Source organism: Pogoniulus pusillus, chromosome Z (assembly GCF_015220805.1).
Source record: "Pogoniulus pusillus isolate bPogPus1 chromosome Z, bPogPus1.pri, whole genome shotgun sequence".
NCBI lineage: Eukaryota > Metazoa > Chordata > Aves > Piciformes > Lybiidae > Pogoniulus > Pogoniulus pusillus.
Window position 1 is genome coordinate 61744330 of NC_087309.1, and position 25702 is coordinate 61770031.

At 41.3% G+C, this 25702-nt stretch overlaps 1 protein-coding gene across 20 annotated transcripts in view; it reads right to left on the reverse strand.

Moving 5' to 3' along the window:
* The window catches only part of MPDZ (multiple PDZ domain crumbs cell polarity complex component), a 111464-nt gene extending 86670 nt beyond the window's left edge, over positions 1 to 24794 (reverse strand). For 19 of the 20 annotated variants that reach the window (XM_064140573.1, XM_064140571.1, XM_064140565.1 and 16 more), the window contains exons 1-6: positions 24623 to 24794; positions 23632 to 24271; positions 15923 to 16001; positions 15176 to 15342; positions 2632 to 2850; positions 1540 to 1679 (exon numbers count right to left, since the gene is read on the reverse strand). In XM_064140573.1, the coding sequence (XP_063996643.1) occupies positions 1540 to 1679; positions 2632 to 2850; positions 15176 to 15342; positions 15923 to 15938 (542 nt within the window). In that variant the 5' untranslated portion in view covers positions 15939 to 16001; positions 23632 to 24271; positions 24623 to 24794. Of the gene's footprint in view, positions 1 to 1539; positions 1680 to 2631; positions 2851 to 15175; positions 15359 to 15922; positions 16002 to 23631; positions 24272 to 24622 lie in introns of those variants that run through there. The other variant, XM_064140575.1, reaches the window with a different exon arrangement.
* Positions 24795 to 25702: the final 908 nt, after the last annotated feature.

The following is a 25702-nucleotide window of genomic DNA, read 5'->3' on the forward strand; positions in this document are numbered from 1 at the left end:
GGGAAGGAGACATCACCATTGTTTTCCTTTCACAGCCAATTATCTACTTTCTCTCACCAAAACATTCTAGCCTGCTTCAAACTAGCACAGCTGGTCAAGGGCCTGGAGAATAACTCTTATGAAAAGCAACTGAAGGAGCTGAGGCTGTTTAGCTTAAAAAAGAGGAGGCTGAGGGGAGACATCATCCTCTGCAACCACCTGAAAGGATGCTGTAGACAGGCTGGTACTGATCTCGTCTCACAGGCAGTTAGCAACAGAACAAGAGTGAACATCCTCAAGCTGCAACTGCGTAGATTTAGACTGGACACTAAGAAGAACCTTTTTTTCACAGAAAAAAAATCTGTGTTCAAGCATTGGAATGGGCTGCCCAGGGAGGTGGTTGAGTCATCAACCCCGCATGTCTTTAAAGGTCAGTTAGATGTGCTGCTTGGGGATGTGGTTCAAGAGTGAACTTTGTAGATTTCTCAGTTGAACCTGATGGTCCTGAGCATCTTTTCCAACTTGAATGTTTCTGTGATTTCATGATTCTGTAAGAATTCTGTAACAGCTATGTTTTTGCTCTTGCCAGGGAGTCAGGCAAGGCCTAATTTAGTAAAGGTTTCAACTCCATGGAGTAAGAGTAGTGAAAGCCAAGACCTCTTGAAGAGAGTGTAATGTCATAGAGCATGCCACTTCATGTAACTGAATAAACTCCGTAGGGCACACTTTTGCCTTCCATTAAAATGACAGTGTATGAAGCACAAATAATCAGATAACTTCTCTCTGCAGCACAGCGAGAAATACCACTGAGATGACTCAGATGCCACACAGAACATAGAGAGTACAGCACAAAGTAGCTCTGGCCAGGATCCTGATGAGCAAATCCACACACACTGATACACCCCACAAGTCTACAGTGAACCAGTGCTTCTGCCATTCACCACTGAGTTTTTTCACTTCCTTGGGTTGCCCATACAGAACAATTTTTTTCCCACAATAGTTCTTGTGGAATCAGGATTATAAAACCTAAAACACATTTTCAGCAAGCTATCATATCTCCTGAGTTTCTGGTAACATCACCTGAAAATCTCTTTTTAAGAATCCAACAACTCTTAAGTCAAATCTTGCTTAAAGCTGACTTAAAAAGTTGTGTTTCAAATCTGTTCAGTGGTACCCTACTTAATAACCCTGTTAATTATAACTTTTTTTCCCACCAAACTGTTTTTCAGTGCATTCAAGGATGGCAAAAACTGTATTTCAAGTTTAAAAGCCATGACACAGAACATTAAGTTCCATTTTCCCCTGTTGGAAAGGAAGTATTATAAAACAAATCACAGAGAAACTGCACCTGTAAACTTCTAGAAATTCAAAGCAGATCATATACTGCCTTGTTCCAACATTACAGAAATTTCAGAGACAAAATTTTACATCTGCTCTGATTTATGGCTCAGAATATTGAGAGAAACACACCCTTATACCACAAAAATAGGAATAAACACAACCCAGATGCAGTGTCATATTAACTCTTGGTGCAGTAAAATATTCCAGTAGTAATCTTACCTATGTGCCACGCTTCCTTCCTGGATTTCTTGCACAAATATTCCAAGTTCTCCCCTATTTTCACTCTTGAGTCCTACCACACTGAAGCCTAGACCACCGCCTGCAGGTTTAATAAGCTCAATAGTTTCAATGAGACGACCCTGTTTGGCAGAATGAACATAAAAGGTACAAATGTTAATAATGCTGAAACGCACAACTGTGCTAAGCAACCTGGAAGTGAGTTTCTAATTTGATAGGTCCAGTTTGACAAAGCTATATTAGCTAACAACTGAAACGTAACTGTTCAGTTCTAATTTCTCACTACCTTACAGAAAAGTGACAATTATTATATATTTAAGAAGATTATTACAACCTGGAAGAAAGTAGGAAATGACAGCCAAACATACAATATTTAGGCTCAGTAGTGACTGAACTAGCACATATGTCTATAAAATTTTATAAGAGCACAGGCCAACTCTCACACAGAACTAGAAGAGGATGAATTTCAGATAGAAAAAAGTCAGACTATGTGGAAGTCTCTTCAGAAGAAAAGTGGGAGACTTCTCTTGTCTGGCTTTATTACAGTCTGATTAGAAAAATGCTACAACAAATGCCAGATCATTCTCAGCTCAAGCCACGAAAGGGGCTTGTACACCATTTCTGCCTACCAGAAGAACGCAGTAATATCACAGAACAATGTGTAGCAAGGCCAAAAAGAAACTTTCAATTCTATTTCCAAGCAAATCACAGAATCAGCTTTCATTAGTTATGCATGTAAAAGCATGCTCAGATAAAGCATCTCCTTCATACGCAGAGCAGCAACCCTACAATGAACACAGCAAGATAATAGCATGCTGATATATGATAGGCATGCTGCCCAGCTAAGGATAGTAATTCAGCAGTGACAACGTCATGGCTACTTTTCCAACTGTTTTCTCATTTACCGACTGCTTCTCAAATTAAAAGGTTATTTTTGTTTTATTTAGCAAGTGAACTCCGGTTTGCTTAATAACTGTGAGAGTCTAAATCAATGGCCTTTAAACAAACACGTATGTATTTTAATCTTCCAGATAAGATGAGACACAGTTCATGGTTACCAGACTACACGCTCACCTGGGACATATTTTTGATCAGCTGCTCAAAGTCATCACTACAGGATTTCCCATTGATCTGAGGGGTAACAGATCTCACTGATGCTTCTAGAACATTAGCTGGGCTGCCATTCTGTTGAGCCAACAAATATGACTCATTGTGTGGCAAAGACCCTGTCACACCATAATGGAGAAGCTGGGAGAATTCGCCAGTAGAATGTACAGAAGGTGCAATGTTTACCTGCAAAGTAGTAATGGCAAAACAGATTTATAGGCACAGCAGAAGCCTCCTCCTTATCCAATAACATCATAATAGACCATTGCTTATAATATTTCAAATCCCAATATGCAATATTAAAAAGTATATTTACTATTTCTAATGACATAAAGTTATGAATTATCAGTGTGGAACATGAAAGAAATTGATTAAAATGACCTAGGTTTTTTTTTTCCCATACTCTGAGTACAATTCTTTTGTTTGTTCAGCATAGCAGCTTGAAGTACTACAATACAATGGTAGAGGTAAACAAGTATGAACAACATTTTTCTACAGTACCAGTACTTTTAGAAACAAATTTATCAACTATTTTAAAGAGTAACAACAAGAACACTATGTAAACTTTGATGGAAAAAGAAAAAAATCTCATCATCATCAAAATCAAATTCTGCCCCTTTGTGAATGTAAGATTTCCCGTCGAGCTATATGCATGAATTTGACAGTAACAGTCTAAGTCATACTGCATTTCAAACTACTACAAGTACATATAATGGGTTCATTCACTTTCACCTTCTCATTGTCACCCATTTCAATTTATTAAAGAGCATCACTGAACTTGGTCAGTTATCATGCTTCACTTCTTGCTCAACTCCACCTTCAAATCTTCTTACACATCTACTGCCACATTCCTACCTGCACAGAATTGTCATGGGTCAAATTATTTGTAAGAGTATGTGACACCACCGTAATTAGCCATAGATAGTCTTGCACTGCTTCTACTTCAAAACATTTTCACATTTATATAGTAAGATAAAACAGCCTAAGTGCATATGACATACTCATGCGCACTCAAAGGTGCCCAAAGGTATACGGAGGTCTGATATCAGAAATGTTAGAAAGTCATAGATTTATGTTTGTTTTCTAAACTGCAGAGCTCACTGTAGATAAACATCACTGAACTGCCTTTCCTGCTAAACGTTACTATCCTCAAAGCTCCCTTGGTGAAAGAAGTCACTAGAGAACTCATTGTCTGCATAAGCAAAGCCAGAAAGTTAGCCCTAAAAAGCAATGGCACAGTATGAGCAACCTACTGATTCTGCCCAACACAGACTAGTGGAAGCTCATGTAACCTCTTTAGTCAAGTCTTTGGAACGGTAACATCAAACTGAGCAGGAAAAGCTCAGCAGTGTAAAGTGGTAATGCTGGTAGTTAGTGTGTTAGATCTACAGAACAGCACATGAAATGCCTTCTGCTTAATTTAGCACCATTCTAAACACAGCATTACTCTGTCTTGGAACCCTTTTAATGGGCGAGGAGATTTCTATGGCTTCATACTTTTGGGTAGTAGAACTGGAAAGGGTTATCAATATAACTGATAGTCCCAAAATCCTCAACTGTGCATGAATTTTCCACTTCAAATCAAATATGCAGTCATCTAAGCCAAAAAAGTAAAAAGAAGGAAAAACTGTAGTAGTTCTGGGCATCACCCACCCCCCACACACAAAGGTTCACCTAGACTAAACTTAGCCAGCTGAAAGTTAAAGAATGAAGAATTATAGCACAATTAGGGGGTTAGGTGGATTAGCGAGTTAAAGGCAGAATCAGCCAGAGACCAGACTACCAGAAGAAGGCACAGCCTGAAGTGAAAAGCTGAGAAGCGTGTGGGGGGGGAGGTGTGTGTGTGTGAAGTGCCTGTCTTATCTATATTTTGACTAGTCGCACTTCTCAGTAGAAGAATGGTGATATAGGGCACATGTTGTTTTTCTTCTTTCATTTCACAGCTAAGGATTTAATTTCTCTCAATGTTAGCCTCAGACCAGCACAATCTACCCCTCTATTATCACTCAGTGTTCTGTTGAGAATTGTCTAATCTAAAATATTTACAATAATGAATATTGTAAGTTCAGTTCACACTTCTTTCACATGTAGGTGATTCAAAAGCTCAGAAAACAGGAACCAGTTTGTCTCCTCATAAATGAGATGAGAACAGGGACAACCAGGTGACACTGGGTTCATGCTCATGTACTGCAGAATTTCTCATAGATTGGGACTTATTGGACACCAAAAGTAGCTAGAACATAAAACTCCTAACAGCTTGCATTATATACTCTGAATTTAAACTCTTTCAGCTAAAGTTCAGTTTCTCTGTGGAATAAATAGGATGTCATCATTCTCCTGCATTACCCAGTAGGTATGATCAGGAACTTCAGCAGAAACCACCCCTCAGACAGGTTTCCCTTCACCTGAAGGAGAAAATACCCATTTTTCCCTAGGAACCTTATCACCATCCACTGCTTGTACCAAATCTAATTGTGCAGGTCTTGATCTCTTTACTGAACCCCTATTTACCAACCAGGTTGCTTGTGCTAAATGCTTGTCCCAGATTTTCAGAGTTCCACCCCTCATGGCTTTTAGGGTGGTTTTCAGCAAACCATTGTAGAGTTCAATCTTTCCTGAAGCTGGTGCATAGTAAGGCAGATCAACTCAATACCATGCCTCTGTTTCTGCCACTCTGCAGTTCCCTAACTCTCTTTGAATGAGCTGAAGTAGGTTGACCATCCTACTTGTCATGTTCTCACAAAATTGGTCATGCAAGATTATCCACAGTGACTCACATGATTACTGACGCCTAGATGGAACTTGTCTCCTGGGCCAGAACTGCCTTGCAGGAGGTGGGCGTCTGCTCATGATGGCAGAAACATGCGCCCATTCAGATGATGAAGGGATGGTATCTTTTGCCAGACTGGATATGGAGGGTCTAAATTCCTCCTTCAGTTCTTTCATGGTATATTTTATCTTTGGGGTCATAGTTTTTATGTCAGAGACTAGGTCAGAATGTGACAAGCTATCCTCTATCTGCCTCAGTTGGTCAGTGAACTCACCAAAAGTGAGAGACCTTCCATTATCACTCCTTGATAGAAACCTGCTAGCCAAGATGTTAGCATAGGATGAAGGAGCAAGCTTAATAAGCTTCTTTGTGAGACCTGTTCCAAGAGGAATGTCATCAACTATATCTGAGTCTCTGAGAAATTTAAATTAGAACCAAGACACACCAATACTACAGCATCCCACCAGCCAGCAAAGGACTGGCTCTCCTGATTCTCTTGCATATTCCTTTCTAACTTCCCTAACCTCTTTGAGGTGATCATTGGAATCCTGGATATCATCCTTCTCCTCTGGTTGTCCTGGTTGTACCTGGCCCAGAAACAAAACTTTACTAAGAGCAGTCTTAAACTCCTCAGAGCCATCCTCCTTCTGGGCAGCCAATCTCACAAAGCTTTTCTCATTAGAGTATTGAGATCTGAGCATGTTGGCAAAGTCTCTAAGGCTGTATTTATCCTCTTCTTCCTCTTGTATACCAGAGGTCCTCACTCCTGAATCATCTCTAGAATCACTCTTTACCAAATGTTTCGTCTTGGCCTGTGCATTTGCTGGGGCCAGAAAGGCTTTGGAAGTACCTTCCAGCAGGTCTGAATTATTGAAGGTCTGACTTGCTTCCTGTGACTTTGAATCTGGTTTAGAGTTAGAGGCTGCTGGATGTGAACTAGGTGAAGAAACCTAGTAACTTGAACAGCTGGACCTGTTCTTTGGCTGACTGCCATGTTATTGTCAACAACTGAGACTTCAGCAGCGGTTCCAGAATCTGCAGGAGGAGGTGCAGTGGTGGTGGCCCCCTTGGTCTCCTCTCGAACAGACATTGTTTTCACTTTCTGTACAGCTTATCTCAGGTAGCTCTGTTTGCAAAGAAACATGTTCTCTTTTCCTCCTTAAAGGAACCACATTCAAATGTCTAATGCATAATGTCAGCTTTAATGCCAAATCCAGAATTATTAGGACTAAGATCACACAAGATAAGTATATCACTGTATCACTACAGGGATTTGGCAGGTCCATTTTAGGCAGAATTACATGTAGTAAAGCTGTTGGAGGAGAGAGTGGAGTTGTAATATATCTTGACTTATTAAAATCAGATTTGGCAATAATTTCAGTAATACTGAAGCCAATTCAACTGAGACAGCAGTCTCTGAAGTCCAAAAACATCTTTGTGCGCTTTTTCTATATCATATCAAAAAATCAATGAAGCAATTTTCACTGACAACCAACAGTAAAAGAACCACATCTCTAACAGGTACAAAATAGAAATTAAAATACAAAGTAACTTAATTCTTAATCTCCAGACTTAATTATCAATCAATCAAATTTAATTAGCCCCATTTGGAAGTGCCAAAATAAAGACGTTATGGTTTGGGTGCTATCCCTCCACATTTAAGAATATCACACAGACTAGACTCAGATGGCTGGAAATTAAGGAATGAAGCTATATTTACAGCTTAGCACAATTTACAAGCAGATATACACAAATATGTGCAGTTACATACAAATTAAAAGTAACACAGAAACACAATACCCCTCCCAGAAAGAGAGTTCCCAGGAGGGCTCCTGACCCAAAACCCCTCCCCCCTTCCTCTTTCTCTCCCTTCTGAAATAACCAGATAAACCCACATATATCTCCCATGATACATCTGAAAATCTGATATGAAATTTAAAAAAAAGACATCAAGGAGGTTAGAGGAAAAAGGGATTAGGTGGATTAATAAAGGCAGAATAAGCCAGAGACCAGACTGCTAGAAAGAAGGCACAGTCTGAAGTGAAAAGCTGAGAAGTGTGTGTGTGTGAGGTGACCATCTTATCAATAGTTTGACTAGTTGTATTTCTCAGCAGAGGAATGGTGATATAGGCCACATACTGTTTTTCTTCTTTCACAGCTAAGGATTTAATTTCTCTCAGTAAATATTAGACTCAAACCAGCACATCACATTGCTATCACCCTCTGGATTCAAATTTGCTTGTTTCCAAACTACCTCACGCAATTTCAGCGTCTTACTTCACACAACTCAATACATTTTTGGGTTTTCAACTTCATTTTAAATTCCATACAGAATAAAGTAATTATTTTTCTTTAGGTCATCCAATTAATTAGCTCAAATTCACGAGCTTTATTAGGATTCAGTTTCAGATCTTCCCTGGGAAGATAAACAAATTTAAGCTTGGACACGTATGTCCAAGCCACCTTCTCTGCTGCCTCATCCTAGATTGTCCATTTTCCTCAGGAGTAAACAAATTCCACTAGAGCCTGTATATGTCTCCAATCAGTCTCCAGTGTATATGTCTCCAGACTGTGAGTCTTCGTTACAGCTTTAACAGTACTACATATGGACATATACTGGTGTTCCCTCAGATTCCACAGCTGTTCAAAGAGGGTCCTGAATCACAAGACTATCCTTGAGTTTTTTCAGATGCCAAATTGGGCAGCTTCAGTTTCTCTCTCTCCTGAGTATTCTCACTGTGTCCTTTGGGAGTTGCCAGCAGTCAAAGACAGCCCTGTTTTGGCTAAAACTACTGAAGTGAGACTAAAATAACAAACCTATGCAATTTCAAACCAGATTTTTCAGGCTGTAGTGCCCAAGTGAAGACCTTCGTCTAATTAACTGCAAAACAAATGCTGAAGTCCACCCTCCTACATATGATAATGAATCCAATGGATTATAACTTTTAACATCTGTGCCTATAACTCAATCTTCCATCTAAATAATTCCAAACATCACATAGAAAGTAGAGACAGATAGGATTACACTATAAAAAAAAACACAAGGCAAACACCTCTCTATGGGGTAAGAAAGATTGCATACAGCAGAGATGAGGATGGTTAAGCAGCTGTGGCAGCGTTCCTAAGACAAGGCACTGTCCCAGCAAGAAATGCATGTTTGACAAGGCTCAAACTCCACTAGCATTACCATCAATAATTAGCACCGCTGCAAAGACTGGCATCCCAAACCCTGCCAGGTGTTGAGACTCAAGAGTTACCAACTCAGGCTCATTCATTATTACTAATATATTCAAGTCTAACATTAACAGTTTAACGCTTTTCTTTTCCCCCTTTTTCTTTTTCACGATAACAAAAAACAAATCCAGATATTGGATTTCATCCCACTTTTGCCACTGTCGACAAAAAAAAATTAAGTTGCAAAATTACATGATAGGTTAATAGCCTCATTTTTGGCCACTTTTCTTCATACTCTACCTCAGATTTTAGCCACCACTGAATACAATATTCCTTTTCCTTTAACTTTTCCTTCAATACAGAGTCTCCTCCAAATCTATTCCAACGCTTTAACAAGCATCCTACAAGACAACTGGGATAAGCTGTTCCCATGTTACTGCTCCCAGAATAAATTTCCTACCTGGACTGGATGGAGAGTTGGGCACAGTAATCACATACAATTCAACATGGGTAAATGTATGGTACTACACCCAAGATGGAACAGCCCTAGGTTAGGGGCTGACCTGCTGGAAAGCAGCTCTGTGGAAAAAAGACTTGGAGGTGCTGTTTGACAACAAAATGACCATTAGGTAGCAACATGCCCTTGTGGCCAAGAAAGCCAATGGCATTCTGGAGCACATCAAGAACAACCCAACAAGTGGGTCAAAGGAGATTCTCCTTCCCTTTTATTCTGCCATAGTGAGGCCTCATATGGAGTATATTTGGAGTATTGTGTCCAGTTCTGGTCTCCCCAGTCCAAGAAAGACAGCAAATTGTTTGAGAGGAAGGTACAGCAAAAGGCTATGAAGATGGTTAGGGGACTAGAACATCTCTCTTATAAAGAAAGGTGGGCTGGTTTGAGACTAAATTAAATATTTTAGTGAAAGAAATTAAATCCTTACCTATGAAAAGAAAAAAAAAAAAAATGCTCCCTATATCACCATTCTTCTACTGAGAAACCCAACTAGTTAAAATACAGAAAAGACAATCACTTCATACACACTGCTCAGCTATCACTTCTAGCTGTGCCTTCTTTCTTGCGGTCTGTTCTCTGTGGTTGACTCTACCTTTAACTCTCTAATCCACCTAACCCCTTTTTCCTCTAACCTCCTTGTCATCTCTTTTTGACATCTCACCTCAGATCTCCAGATTTATCACAGGAGATACACATGGGTTGATCTGGTTATTTCTGAAGGGAGGGAAAGAGGAAGGGGAAAGGGGGTTTGGGTCAGGAGCCCTCCTGGGGACTCTGATTGTTTCTGGGAGGGGTACTGTGTTTCTGTGTTACTTTTAATTTGTATGTAACTGCACATATTTGTGTATATCTGCTTGTATATTGTACAAAGCTGTAAATACAGTTTCATTCTTAATCTCCATCTTGGCTGAGTCCAGTCAGGGTGATTTCATAAGAGTGGGGGGTTGGGTAACATCCAAACCATTACAAAAGGCTGTGGACATACTTTGGCATAAGACAAAAAAAATTATCTTTTAAGCACCACCATGCATGATAGAACTTACTTTACAGTGTTACAGTTAGTCACCAAATGCTACTAAATTGTGCTTACATGCAATTGTAAAATATTTTTAACAACCAAAAAAAAAAAGGAGCAATCCAAGCCTGCCTGCAGTGTATCAACTACAATTAAGATTATTAGGTCTCAGATTGGACCAAGAAAAAAAAAAACCAGCATTTCTGCACTTCAGCCATGGAGATCCCAAGAAGCACACGGCGGTGCTTCAGCTAACTGCAAGTGTCCTGCATTACAAAAATAGCCACCTGCAAGACTGACTGCATTGGAGGACACAAAGCATGAGCAAGCCACAACAAAAGGCCTGCAAGAAGGCAGCAGCTGCTGCTGCCAGGCACCCTGCTCTGCCAGGCTCCCACCTCAGGCAAGCTGCCCATGCCACAGTCAAAAGCACTGATGCTCCCCAGGAAGAAGCACCGGTCCAGCGCTGCCCTGCTGGCTACTCCACTACAATTCCATCTTTGAGAAGGGTGCAGCAGATCCCAAATTAGCATTTCTCATAAGCTTTTAGTTTCAAAACACAAAGCAAATGGTTTCACTGCAGACAAACATTCAGGACAGGACCTAAACATCTCCTTTAGTTGTGCAAACCACAAAGTTAAGTGAATGCTTACAGACAATATAAAAAAAGCAACTTCTCCACTTCTGTAAATTAGCACTAGTGATGATACTCAGGTATCCCATGCAACTCACTACATGTTGTGCCGCAGGGAGACTCTGCTCAGCTGCTTTGCTGTGAACGAGAAAATATGGTCAAGCTCATAACCAAAAAAAAAAAAAACAAACTGAGGAACGCAGTGCAGCCAAAGGAAAGGAATTTTGTTCTGTCTGACTGGACTGGAGGCAGAGGAGGAGGAAGGAGGAGGTGGACAGAGAAGAGACAAAGAGGAATGAATTGGGAAAGGACTGCCAGCATGGCTGGGGCATTTTCTTCTTTTTTTTAATAAATAAAATAAGATATTATTGAAACGTTCAAAACATCATGGTGTTTCTCTTCTATCAGTGTCTCACCTTCAAACAATGAAACTGCTTTTCAGCATCAGAAAACAAGCATTCGCTGAAGAAAAATTACACAAAAAAGAAAAAAAGATGGTTCCTTCAGTGTTCCTCAACTCAACTAACTGGTCAGTGCTCTCAAAAAGTGACTAGTCAGTACTCTCACAATCATCTCTATGCCTTAAGCCAGTAAACTTCCATTATTGGTTCTCTGCTCCCTCCCCCTTTAAGCTCACACTTCCTAAAAGTCTGCCTTCTCCTGAGAATTTTACCATGGTCTTGTAGCTCTTTAAAAACTCTTAGCTAATCACAAATATTTACAGTCACTTACATTTCACCTCGAGAAGAAACAGATCCCCATTCACTGCCATAGCATGAAATATAAAAAAAAAATTTAAAAATTGCCATCTTAGTACAGTTCATCACAACTGGTCATCTGGTCTCCAATACATGTCTGACTGCAACTGCTTGTGAAACAGTTTGAGTCCTTCTGTGATCTGGCACAGCTTGGCCAAAAAAACTGTTAATTATTCACATGCCTTGCAGTCTTCACCAAGCTGTAATTTAAGAGTTTGAAGAGCAGAGTACCTCCTCATAAAAGGAAAACTAAACTGTCCTTGAACAAAACTTCAGCCTTTCAAATGCCAAAAAGATTTAATTTTTTAACATGACCACCTATTTCATTATTTAATTCTCTATCCTATATCAATGTGCTTTATAGACATCTAAATAGAGACAGACAATCTCATTATATGGGAAGAAATGGTAACTTCACAGGATGTCAGGGGTTGGAATGAGCCGAAGGAGATCATCGATTTCAACTCCCCTGCCAGAGTAGGAACACAGAATCTAGCACAGATCACAGAGGAACGCATCCAGACAGGCCTTGAAAGTCTCCAGGGAAGGAAAACTTTGTGAAGAGCTGATCAAAATCTAAGAATAGCCAGAAACATACATTTGCATTAAAAAATGCTGATGTAAGCAGATATAAAGAGAATTCCCATCCAAGTAGCTTATCTGTCAACTAGACATGATATGTACCAAACAACAGGCATAAGCCACTGAAGTCATTGCACAGATAAACCTCTGGAAGCAAAAACTGGTTTGTTTTTTTTTTTTAATACACATGTGAAATTACCCAGCTGCAGTATCACGGTAATTTTACTAATTTAAGTGACTGTATTTTAAAAGAGAAGCATCTTTTAATATCATAGCTAATGTCTGGAAGTGAAAATTGAAACTGCCTTTTCACCAAATTCCCATTATGCTTCAGGCACACTTTCAATTCTTACCACACATTCTCAAGAGTAACCACAACCTAAATCACATCATTTCTGGGTGTCACTGTAAATCCTCTTTTTCAAATAGCAGACCAAACAAACCCTCAGAACACCCTTTTTTCCCCAGATTTTTTTCAACCCCTCTAAAGTCACCAACTCCCTACATACTAAACATGCAAAATCTAAAAAAAATGGTCATATACAGCAATGTAGACAGCATTTCAACTTAATTTCTTGTCTGTGCAAAATAGCATCAATATGACACATAAGAGCATCTGGTCAGAGACCAAACACAGCTCCATGCTGACAACGACATCAGTGTGTAAGGGCTACATCCCACTTCAGCATTTCCGCCTATAAGCCACAGAGCTGCTCATCTTGCAGGAGTTAACAGGAAGAACTATTTGCAAAGCCATATAACACAGTTTAGTCCTCATTCAGTTACTGAACTAGTTTTTATATTGTTCAAGTTCTTATTCAGCTGACAAGGAAGTTAAGGAGAGAGGAGGAGGATGCAAATGGCCTCTTAAACTGGGGGATGGGGTCGGGGAGCAGTGTGTTCCCCTGGAAATTCATGAGGAATTAGTTCAGGACCTGCTGAGCCATCTGGACACCCACAAGTCCATGGGACCAGATGGGATCCATCCCAGGGTGCTGAGAGAGCTGGCAGCTGAGCTGGCCAAGCCACTCTCCATCATTTTCCAGCAGTCCTGGCTCACCGGAGAGGTTCCAGGAGACTGGAAAATGGCCAACGTGGTCCCCATCCACAAAAAGGGTCGGATGGAGGAACCTGGGAACTACAGACCCGTCAGCCTGACCTCAGTGCCAGGGAAACTGATGGAGCAGGTTCTCTTGGGGCCAATAACTGCGCACCTGAGGGATGGCAAAGATCTCAGGTCCAGCCAGCATGGGTTTAGGAAGGGCAGATCCTGCCTTTCTAACCTGATCTCCTTCTATGATCAGGTGACCCGCTTGGTGGATGTGGGGAGGCCTGTGGATGTGGTCTATCTGGACTTCAGCAAGGCCTTTGACACTGTCCCCCACAGCAAACTGCTGGCTAAGCTGTCAACCCGCGGCTTGGATGGTAACACTCTGTGCTGGGTTAGGAACTGGCTGGAGGGCCGGACCCAGAGAGTGGTGGTGAATGGTGCCACATCCAGCTGGCGGCCAGTCACTAGTGGTGTCCCTCAGGGATCAGTGCTGGGCCCCATCCTCTTTAACATCTTCATAGATGATCTGGATGAGGGCATCGAGTCAGTCATCAGCAAGTTTGCAGATGACACTAAGCTGGGGGCAGATGTGACTGAGCTGGAGGGCAGAAGGGCTCTGCAGCGGGACCTTGACCGCCTGCACAGATGGGCAGAGGCCAATGGGATGGGGTTCAATAGCTCAAAGTGCAGGGTGCTGCACTTTGGCCACAACAACCCCATGCAGAGATACAGGCTGGGGTCGGAGTGGCTGGAGAGCAGCCAGACAGAGAGGGATCTGGGGGTACTGATTGATACCCGCCTGAACATGAGCCAGCAGTGTGCCCAGGTGGCCAAGAGAGCCAGTGGCATCCTGGCTTGTATCAGGAGTGGTGTGGTCAGCAGGAGCAGGGAGGTCATTCTGCCCCTGTACTCTGCACTGGTCAGACCACACCTCGAGTACTGCGTTCAGTTCTGGGCCCCCCAGTTTAGGAAGGACACTGAGATGCTTGAGCGTGTCCAGAGAAGGGCGACGAGGCTGGTGAGAGGCCTTGAGCACAAGCCCTACGAGGAGAGGCTTAGGGAGCTGGGGTTGTTTAGCCTGGAGAAGAGGAGGCTCAGGGGTGACCTTATTGCTGTCTACAACTACCTGAGGGGTGGTTGTGGCCAGGAGGAGGTTGCTCTCTTCTCTCAGGTGGCCAGCTCCAGAACAAGAGGACACAGCCTCAGGCTGCGCCAGGGGAAATTTCGGCTCGAGGTGAGGAGAAAGTTCTTCACTGAGAGAGTCATTGGACACTGGAATGGGCTGCCTGGGGAGGTGGTGGAGTCGTCGTCCCTGGGGCAGTTCAAGGCAAGGTTGGATGTGGCACTTGGTGCCATGGTCTAGCCTTGGGCACTGTGGTAAAGGGTTGGACTTGATGATCTGTGAGGTCTCTTCCAACCTTGGTGATACTGTGATACTGTGATACTGTAATAAATAAACAAGTCAATATAGCCTAGGAGCTGTCCTTTTCCTCATCTTCAAAGACACAGAGAAGAGTAATATTTTTACTTAAAACTCTAAGCAAGATAAAAAGGACGTGGGAGCTCTTGATTCTCTTTGATCTTTTCTTCTTAAACACAAAAGAAAATAAATGATGCTTGTGTCCTTTTGAAGTCAACCTTCTACATCTTTCCTCATATATATTCTTGTTTTAGCAGGGTAAGACACAGGACAGCAATACGGCTCCAAGGAAAAGGTGTTCAGGCCTCATAAAAAACACATTTCTTGCGAAGGACAGAGACAGAAAGCCTTATGTTAACTCCCCACTCAGTATCATGATTTCTTTACCATGCATATTCACAAAAAAACACATACACAAAATACAGGTCTCAGCAAAGCACACAGAAGTCAACAAGTACGTTCACCTCAGTCTCCTGAAACTTTGGATGAGACATTTAAGTTATTTGATTTCACTTTTCAACATGCAAGCACAAACACATTTCTGCATGTCCTTAGTAACTTTTCTCTTGTGCCCAAGAGGCTGCTTTTCCTACCTGATCTCTCAGTTGTTGAACAGAAGTCTGAAGGCTGAGAATTTGGTTAAAGAGAGGACTTTGCAGCACTGACTTTAATAAGCTCAGTTTCTCCTCATTTGCAACGTCACCTCGATCCCGGAGTTTTGCCTGTAAGCGCTCCATGGCCTGGAGGGCCCGATGTGTATCTGCAGTAATAATCATTCCCAGTCAGTAGTAGTGTAAAAGCAGCCACATACAAGCAGGTTACAAGTTAAAATGTATCTCACTTTACTGTTCAAACTACAGAAGCTTTCAGTGGATCAGTTGTGAACAAAAACCAGCCCAACGTGTCTAACGAATCAGGAAGGCAGAGGGAGACCATGAAAGAGAAGCCAACAAAAATAACGTTTTTGTCCATGAATAACTAGGTTGCTAAAGAGCCTTAATTAAAATTCAGCTACAGGAACTGTGGCCACAGACCACTGTAAATAAGCAGCAACAAAAATAGCCATAATAGAAAAAAACAATTTGTCTTTCTCAAGTGTACATTTTTAATTCCAGAACATTAAAACAAACGGCATCAAGACAAGCAAAAAAAAAAAAAAAAAAACACAAAATAAATGATAGTGCTCTTTTTGTCTCCAAATGCAAAATACAAAAATGCAAATGTATCATATATTAAGTACAGTAGATGTTTTTTACAAAACTTCTCTCAGTGGTATACACCGCTAATCCTAAATCTACTGTGCACACAATACATAATGATACAAATGAAAAAAATATTACCAATTGTTTCCAACATGTTTTTTCTGGTCCTCAGCTTCTATGTCCACGATGCTTAAGAGGCAGCAAGTGCAGTATTTCCCTGAGAAATAATAGAAAGGAAAAGCGTCACATATACAGCAGCACTAAATCCTGAAGAAAACAGCTCAATTTCTGAAAACAAAAAACAGCTCCACAAAATTAAAAAATCTCTTATCTCTTGGATAATTAATGTCAGAGGCAATCACATTCTAAATCACTTTGGACTTTAAAACCTGCCCAAAAATTGCTTTCAGGATTACACTTTTTAATAGCTTTGCTTTTTTATATCAAAGCTACTGTCTGCACACAGTTGCACATAATGTCCTGAATTGCTTTAACCAGAAACTGAGAGTCATAGCTGCCATTGACAGTTTACAGTTTCACTGCTTTCCTTCCAGATTATTCACAAAAAAGCAAACATTATTTGGATGATCAGTTTTCAGGCTACATGTTGACAATTTCATAGGCATGAGCCATGGTACATTTTATTAAGTTGCCTTTGAAAAAGAAAACTCACAGAAGTTACAAAGTTTTAATGCTGTATCAGCTTGCAGAACTCTTACATTTCAGCCTCCACCATTAATGTCTATTGGAAAACAGACTCAGATCTGGAGGACGGTTGTGTTTTTAACCACCACAGGTTTCCAGTCTGGAAATTATACACCAGGAAAAAGAAATACTGAAATGGTTTTATTTATTCTTTCTTTGTTACTGTTTAGATTTTTCTTCCAACAGTGTGTCTGGAATTTGTCAGAAATGTGTAATGAGAGAATATGTTTGATGAAGATTGATAGATGGGGAGAAGCGAGGAGTTCAAGTATCACTGCAGGTGTATAAACTGAGCTGTGCATATTACTGTCTTATCTCTCATAAAGGTGCCTTTGTTTTCTTGACAAAAAAGGAAGCACTTCAGCATAGCATCCCAACTTGAATCTGATGAGCTTAATGAAAATTCAGCAGTACCATTAGTTATAGAATCTGAGCAGGAATCCATTCTTGCAATATAACAGCTGTTAACATATATTCACATAAAAGGAACACAAGCCAGGATAAATATTTTGACAAGCCTGTATTATTTGCAGTTTGTGCAGAAAATCCAAATCAAGTGTGTTTAAAAGCATTTCAGCCTTCATTACAAAGAATTCCTTAGTTTCAATATGCCCAAGGCTTCATTTCAATTTATGTTACTCTATCTGAATTTCCCAATACAGGATCAACAACTTTTCTTTTTAGAACATTGTACTGCTTGAAGAGACATTCAAATCCTCTGAATCTGATTTGTCAAAGTAATGTTATTCCAAGATCCAGATTACCCGTATCAGTAATAAAGAAGCCTTTATGAATTTATTTTCTCACTTGGTAAGGCAAATTCTAGCCTCAACCAGATCCAAAAACCAAACCCAAGTATCCTGTATTTTCACCTTGTCATTCTACAAAGACAAGCCAAACAAACAGAAACAATCAAGCAAAAAAAAACCAAAAACCACAAAACCAAACCTCCACGACTCTGTTTTATGCAGGAAAGGCTAGATGAGATTAATTAACCATTAAGAAGGAAGCTGGCTTCCCCAAACCTTTATCACTAATAGCTGTTCCTTCCTGACAAACAATTACCACTTTTTCTACTCACAGACTCTACTTACAAATAGAGCCATTTAGGGCATTTTCACAGGTGTTTTTCTCAGTGGCAATGCCAACCTGTTTCTTACCTGTTTCACCACTCAAGTCCTTCCTCTACAGCTACCCTTGGGGCTGTGTGGTGGATGCAACAGAAGAATTGTGCAGAAAAAAAGATGTGGATTATTTTTCAGTACTATGACCCTGTTTATCACAATACTGTATGCATAAGCACATAACATCGAATGTTGAGCTCTCTCCTCTGAGGAAACTATCAGAAAAATACACTGTTCTGTGTAAGCTCCCTAAGAACATCAAGAAGAAAATGCAGTTGTACAAAGTCTGTATCTTTCAGAGTAGTTGAAAATTGCATTATTCAACCTGCCAAAATCTCATTCTTGGTGTGGTTTACAAGCAGTGGAATGGACAAGATCACCACTTTGTGCAATTACAGAAGTACATACTATTAAGATTTACAACAGAAGCTTTCTAAGAGCAGACAGGGCTTAAATATACTCTAAACATGGAGATTATGTTATCAAATTCTATAGTGAAAAGAAGTCTTTAGCTCTTAGACACTCATGATACATTTTCTACCTCATGCTTTAGCAGCAGAAATAACTCCTCCAGAGATATCTTTGCATCAACATTTTAAACCAAGAGCTTCATTCTCCTTATTTTGTATTTACATTAGTGAGGATTCTCTCCGCAGGTCACCAACTTAATGCTTCATGTCAATTGGAAGCAAGAGGAAAACTGAAACTGCCATCAAGATGTTTTCCTTCAGGACAATTCCTCTGATGCAGAAGCAATGCAGAGACATATCAGTATTTCTACATGTTGCAGTTCTGTACCTACATTCTGAAATGGTAAAAAGCCATGTGACTGTGCATTACTGTGCCACATCAATGCTATCTATCAGCACCAGCTTAGTGGCCCATTAACACAGCTGAGGTATAGGGGAAGCAAGCACATTTCTGTCCAAAATGTGTCAACCATCACCAACTTGCCTGTAGGTGTTTTGACAATGATGCACTTCAGAGAGGTATGGTGGCATGCATGATTATTTGTTGAAAGACACAAGTCTATCATTGGCTACAGTGAATATTTTTATGCTTCCAGATGCACAAAAGGAAAGTGTAGTTGATCTTCCCATTCTGCATACTCCTAGCAGCCTGTACTGGAGTCTGAAGCCAAAACCAGACATTCTATATATGATACAAACACCATGCATGCCTCAAAGAGCTTACTTAGTTCAGCTCAAAGCAGATTTAACTATTTTTGTATTTCAGTGCTAAAGTTCATTAATCTCTTCACAGTAATAAGAACACAGACTGATTGAGTTAGGCAACCTGAACAAATACTGTTCAACACATAGCAAGTCACTTTCAAGTGTTTAGAGGCACTGGGATCTGAAAAATGTACATCTAATAAAATATTTTTTTTAAATCAACTTGTTTTTCCTCCTGTTTTGTAACAGCAAAGTAGAAAGCTAAAGAAACTTTAAACAGGTACATGGTAAGAAACATGATGCCACCTACTCAGCATGCACAGAAGTTACAGATAATCCTTTTCCAACTTGCACTTTTGAAATTTGATTCTTCCCATATAAAAAACAAAAATGTGGTACAGGTACATTTCTCCATCCTTTTATATCCAGTTGCCAGAAAACAGCTGGCATGCTGCAGTGCTGGTTTCTTTCTCTAAAACACTGAAATCCATAGGTGTCAGAATTGAAAACAAACCAAACAACAAAAAAAACCAAGTTACAACCAATAAAACAAACAAACAAAAAAATCCCTCAGTCACTAATTTCATATTATTCACCTTTTTACCACTGCAACCACACAAGCCACTAACAGCCAAAAAATTCTTGATAAGATGACCCACTTCCGATGATTATTCTTTCATATCTGATCATGTAATGCCTACAAAGAAACTTACTGGTCTCACTGATGGTATTACATCCCCTATTTCACAAAAGCATTTCAGGTAGTACCTTAGAAACTAATGCTCATAGCACTGGATAAGCAAACACGCAGTACTAAAGATAGAATCCAGCCCTGTAGCTCCTGCATTAGCTGAAGTGCTCTGAGGATACAAGAGGAAATGTCTATCTTAAGAGTGATCTCTAAGCACAAACTTTGGCTAGGAACTGCTTGAGATTAAAACTAAATCCATTTCACCTAAGCTGCTAAGTAATCACAATATCCATTCTACAGGTGCTAAAAAAGAACATTTCAGTGATCCAAATCTAAATTTCAGTGCCTGGGCCTGGATTTGGCTGGGCCAGAGATCCTTTCAGTTTCTTTTGATTCCATGTCATTTCCCTCCCACTATCACTTGAACAGGCACGCTGTGTTAGCACTGCCTGGTGCAGGAAAGGAAACCAAATCACACAGTAAAGAAAAATACTAATTAGTGTTAAATGTTCTGCTTTGCCTGCCACTTCCAAGAGCTCTTCCGCTTCCTCCAGTTACCTCCCACATGCAAGCTACTACTCCCGGGAAGAAAACTGAGGTGATCCTCAGCTGCCCTGACAGGCAGCAGTGAGGCTGGGGTCAGAGGGGATGGGGAATTGTCTTGTCTGTATAAAGGCAGCAGAAACCATTCACAGCAAACTGAAACACTTCACGCTTTTCTAAAAAAAAAAAAAACCCAACAGAATCATTCCACTGTCAAAAAGGTAATTTTGTTGTTGCATACAGTACTTTCCAGGATTACCACTTTTACAAAGATTTACACATTCTTGATCGCACAGTGAAAACGTGTGGAAGCAAATGCAAGGGTAACCAGCCACCAACAGGGAAAGAATGATAAACACAGAAGTGGAAAGGAAGACAGAAGGGCAAAGTAACCCAGCCTACTGTTTTCCTGACAGCATGTGAGCCTGCCAAATTAACAGCAACCACTCGGTTTCATCAACCAAGCAAACCCAGATTGCACACTTCTGAATAACCTATGAGATCTCATTCAAATTAAGGATTTAATACAGGCAAAATTAATGTGCACTGTTCCAAAGTAGCAAAGCAAATTTCCACTACCTAGAACGTAACAGCCAGGCATGAGAAGCTTGATATTTACACTTAAAAGCTATGCTAATTAAAATGATTCTGAAATATTTAAAGCAAAAAGAAGACAGTTTAGAAGGCAACATGTAGTCTAAGCAGTTTTATTTTAAAAGTGACTTTATTAGCACAATGTACATTGCAAGAAAAAGCTGCAAAAAATATAGTAATGACTCAGTACTTTATAAAAGAGTACTGTGACAGAGCTGAAAAAGAATAATTTGAACATTCATGTATTTTTAAATTTCTGTACACATCATATTAACGTATTAGAGAAATGCTTTGGACAAACAAGGAATCTGTTCGCGGTAATTAATACTTTTCTGTGTAAGGAGTCCTACATGAACATAATACTATGCTCAAGTGTATGCTATAATTTCAACTGAGAAATCAGCATAAATTATATCTGATGCTTTCAGCTACTGATAAATGTGTCTGATATAGGTTACTCAAAATTAATCTGTAAAGAGTACCGAAAAAGCAACAACATAGTTTTTGGTTGATTGTTTTTTTAGGTCATCTGTTTACAAACTTTTTTTTTAATCCTTCAAAAAACATTTTAAATTTAATTTAATTTGGATCACTTTCTTCTAACCTTTGAAATACAGGATTAGCTTCAGATACTGAAAATCAGCTATTTAGCATATGCCGAAAACACGCACGAGTGCATATACTGAATTAACAAATGAAACCCAGGAATGGCTCAAGTGCTTTATGTTTTCAGCACAGAAAACTGATAATCATATTCATTAAACCTGACAAAACATACTTTCTATAATAGTTGCAGCTCTGAAAGTATACTGAATTCTTCATGAGGTGAAAACAGTATACATAATTAACAAACAAGAAGCCTCCATGATGGCTCACAATCTTCCTCTCCAACTGAAAATACAAACTTCTCATTGTATATTACCGCAATAATGGGTGTGCATTTCAGAAAATCATTACATCATGTAACAAGACTACCATGCAAGGTGTCTCAGGTGCAAGGGCAAAATCTGAAAAGCTCATGGAAGAAACAGTCCAATACTGACCAGGTAAAAATATATAATATATATACTGTCTTGATGGGAATTCCAACCATGAAACAAAACTGTTCTCGCCAATGATGATACAGTATACTATCAGCATGGCATTGTACTAGCTTAAACTACATCAGCAGGGTGCTCAAATACAAAGCCAATTAGAAAATTCAGTAAATACACTCCAAAGAATTTTAAGTTTTCATACAAGAAACATGGGGAAAATCTAAAAAGGTTTTATGATTCTCAATACACTGACTAAAGTGTTACCTATTAAAACAAAACCATTTGCAGTAATCTGCACAACTGAGAATTTTTACAGCATTCCTCTCTGAAGAATTCAGACACAGATGGAATATAAAGATCATCCATTAATATGTAAGTAGTGCAGCTCTATTTCTCTAGTGGTGATACTGATCTAACTTTCCTAGTGCACTTTTGTGTGGACGGGGAATAATGTATCCAGTTCCTGATGAAAAAAAGCGTCTTGAAAGCACAAAGGAAAACATCAGAAACAACACTGCTAATTAGTGAATGTTATTTGAAAATAAAAATAAGGTGATGTCTCAGACAGAAAAAAAACGTTGCTATAGTGGGTGTGTCCTCAAATATTCTAATTCTACATTACGTTCATGTGACATGACTTTCCATCTCCACAGAAGCATCAATTAACTTTTCCCCAAAATATTCTACCACTTTTTCATTTTCCAGTTTAGACTCTTCTCCTCCAGTAAATTCCTGCTATCGTGGACATGTAGCACTGATATGGAAACCACAAGTATACAAAACAGCGGCAGAATTCACATCCTACACCGTGATTGCAATAAATTACTGCTCTGCTCCAGCAGCAGACTCTTGATCCTCTATAGCACAGTAAGCCAGTAAGGTCGTTTTTCTGTTTCAACAGTTTACACTTAAAAAATTTTCTGCACGTGTTCAGAAGCAAACAAGTAGAGGGATGCTGCACTGTTTATAAAATCAAAAGGAAAAATAAAATAATGGAACATTGCTTAGACAAGCTGCAAGTAAATGAGTTAACTGTGCTAGAGAGTTCAAAGTGGCAGCTCTGAGCTTTTCCACTACTCTTTCGAGTAACATACGGAGTTACCGGCAGCAAGGGGAGACACGACACGAAAAACTATCCCACAGGACAGACCCCTTTCCTTTCCATCACAAGACTCATCGAAGGGTAACAACTGACGCTTGCGTCTCGAGACTTCGTTTCCACCCCGACAAAACGGTCGTGTTTAAATGCAGTCCCAGAGGCACGCTAGAAAGCTACAAAGGTGTCTGGACCTGCGAGAAGCACCAACACCATCACTGCAACAGCTACCGGTACGGCCACCCCAAACTCGCGGCTGCCGCTGTGCCAGGAGCCCACACAGCCGCCGGGGCAAGACACAGATGGTCTCGGGCCTCTGGAGCGGCAGCAGCTCCAAGGGACTCTCAACGCCGACGATCGCGAGAGGAAGGACCGCCCAGAAGCCCCTCTGGGCCGCGGCTGCTCACGGCTCTGTGGCAGCACCCGGTGAGGAAACGTCCCTCGGCATGAAACATTCCCGTTCGGGTTAGGGGGCGGGGTACGTGGACAGACACGGAGACTGTGAGACAGCGCCCTAAAGCAGCCGAGAGAAACTCGGCTTTTGTTTACGTGAGGAAGATCGATGCCACAGACCGTCCACTTGGAGCAGGCCTGGCCCCCAGCGCCGCTCCCCTCTGCCCAGCAGACAGCTCGGCCTGGTGCAGGGCGCGGGAAGCAACAGACTCAGCTTCCCTGCGGCTCCATAGCCTCTGTTCCCCTTTAACCCCCAACCCCTGCCCCGGCAAAACGCGGCGGATCAATGAAACAGTAAAACTTCGCGATATAAATACGCTTTAAAAGGCCGCTCAAAACTCAGCAACACGGTGGGTCCCTCCCCATCCTGCCCGCATCCTCGCAGTACGACATCCCGCTTCCCTCCGCCCGGCCTAACGCCCCGCTTACCCCGGCGGCTCGGCGGACCCCGCGGCCCAGCCCCGCTCTCCGCCTTCGCCCTTCCCGCCCCCAAGTAACGGCGCCGAGTCGCGCCGCGGGGAAAACGCGCTCGGGCACGCCCCGGCGGCCTGAAACCTAATCCTGCCCCTCCGCCCCCCGGCCTGGCGTGGCCCCCAGCTGGCGGTCTCCGGGCATGGAATTTCCCAGAGCTGGTTCAGGCGGCTGCTGGCAACGGCAAGCTCCGGCCGCATCCAGGCAACAGGGGATGAGACGGGTATCAAGGGAGCTTGAGGGCACTTCAGAGGGTTTCGCAGCCCGCCTTCTCCCCGGCATGTCGTGTTCCAGCCCTTCCAACAAAGTTTATCGCCCTCTCGGCTGCCGGTGAGGCGACAGACGAGGCCGAGAGCCTGAGCGCGCTTTGCCAGAGGTGACACTGGGAACCTGGGCTGGCCTGGTGGTCACCTTCCCGGATTCACCCGGACTGACGGCTCGCTGGTGCAACGGAGATGGCGGCAGTAGGCTCAGCCCTGCCTCTTCCCAGGTGGTGCCTCTTCCCAGCCGCCTCGGCTGGGCCTGGCTCCGCGGTGTGCGAGGGGGGTGCCTCGGCAGTCACCGGTTTTATCTCTTCTGGTTGGCAAGATGAGCTTGGCTGGAACGGAGAAAAATATGAAACATTTGGAAATACGAAAAAAAAGTAATTCACATCTCCCAACCACAGCCAAAGAAGGTTTAAAAGCCATGATCAAGTTAGATAAATTTATGAATAAGGTCATACGGTTAATCAAGGATTATTTCCCTTTTAAGCAACAGCTGGTTGGTATCTTCAACTAAAGATAATTTGTGTATGTATGTCTTTTATGTTTGTGTGTATATCGTAAGAATAGAGCACAATGCAGGAATGCTTGCAATGACATCCCACACCCACTCCACCCCCCAAAAGGAGCAGCAGTATTTTGCTGCTCCTTGACTTTGTTCACCCAGAAAAAGTTATCAAGATCACCCTTTTCCTCGCCAGGAGATGAATAGTTGTTGGTGTAGGTGGGCTCAGGCGGCTCTGCAGAGGTAACGGGAGGAAGTGCGCAAGGACAGAAGTCGGGGCGCTCCGCGGGCACGTCAGCCTTGGCTTTGCAGCGGCTTGTCGCACTCGAGCGTGTGCTGAGAGGGTGTGGAAGTTGTTTCAGGGGAGCAGTGACCAACAAGGGCAGGGCTATAAATAAAAATTAAACCGAAAGTGTGAAGAAAGAAAGAAAAGCAAAGCGAGCCACCCACCCTACTATTTTACTGACAGTAAATGAGCCTGCCAAAGCAAGAGCAACCAGTTGGTTGCACCAACCAAGAGAAGCCGAACTGCACACTTCTGGATGACCTAAGAGATCTTATTCATATTAAGGATTTTAGAAAAGCAAAATTAATGTGCAGTGTTCCACAAGCAGCAAAACGAATTTCCATTCACTACCTAGAATGTAACAGAAAAGCAGAACGCTGACATTTACACTTAAAGGTTAGGCTAATGGAATCTTTTTCTGAGATGTTCAAAGAGGAAATTTAACACACACATGGAAAAAAAACAACATCGGTTCAGAAATTATAATTTATCTGTAATTTATTTGGAGCTAATAACAGGTAAAAATTAGGTGCAGTGGTACTTTGTTCCTGATGTAGAACAGATGTGTAATAGCTCTTACCATTGCAGTTTGTGTTTGTATGGGATATACCTTTTAGATATTTTTTTACATGCAAACTGCAGTTCTCAAGTAAAAGTGCATTTTCAGTGACGTTCAGTTTTTTTCATGTCCCTTGGAGGATATATTAGAAAGATTATACCTATGATCTTGAAAACATTATGCTACCTTAGGCCGTGCTTGCATTTAAGGTATTTTCGTGGGTGTGATTATGCAAACATAGTTGTAACCAGAAACTTAGCCCTCTTGGTAAACAATCAGCACATCCGTAACAGGAATTTGCATCACAGTAACATAATGAGCTCTCATGAACAGCAGCTGATGACTGATGAAGAATCATTCACACACAGCTCTAGTAAACAGAGAGGCTGGCGTACGTGATGTTCATGTGGATATAC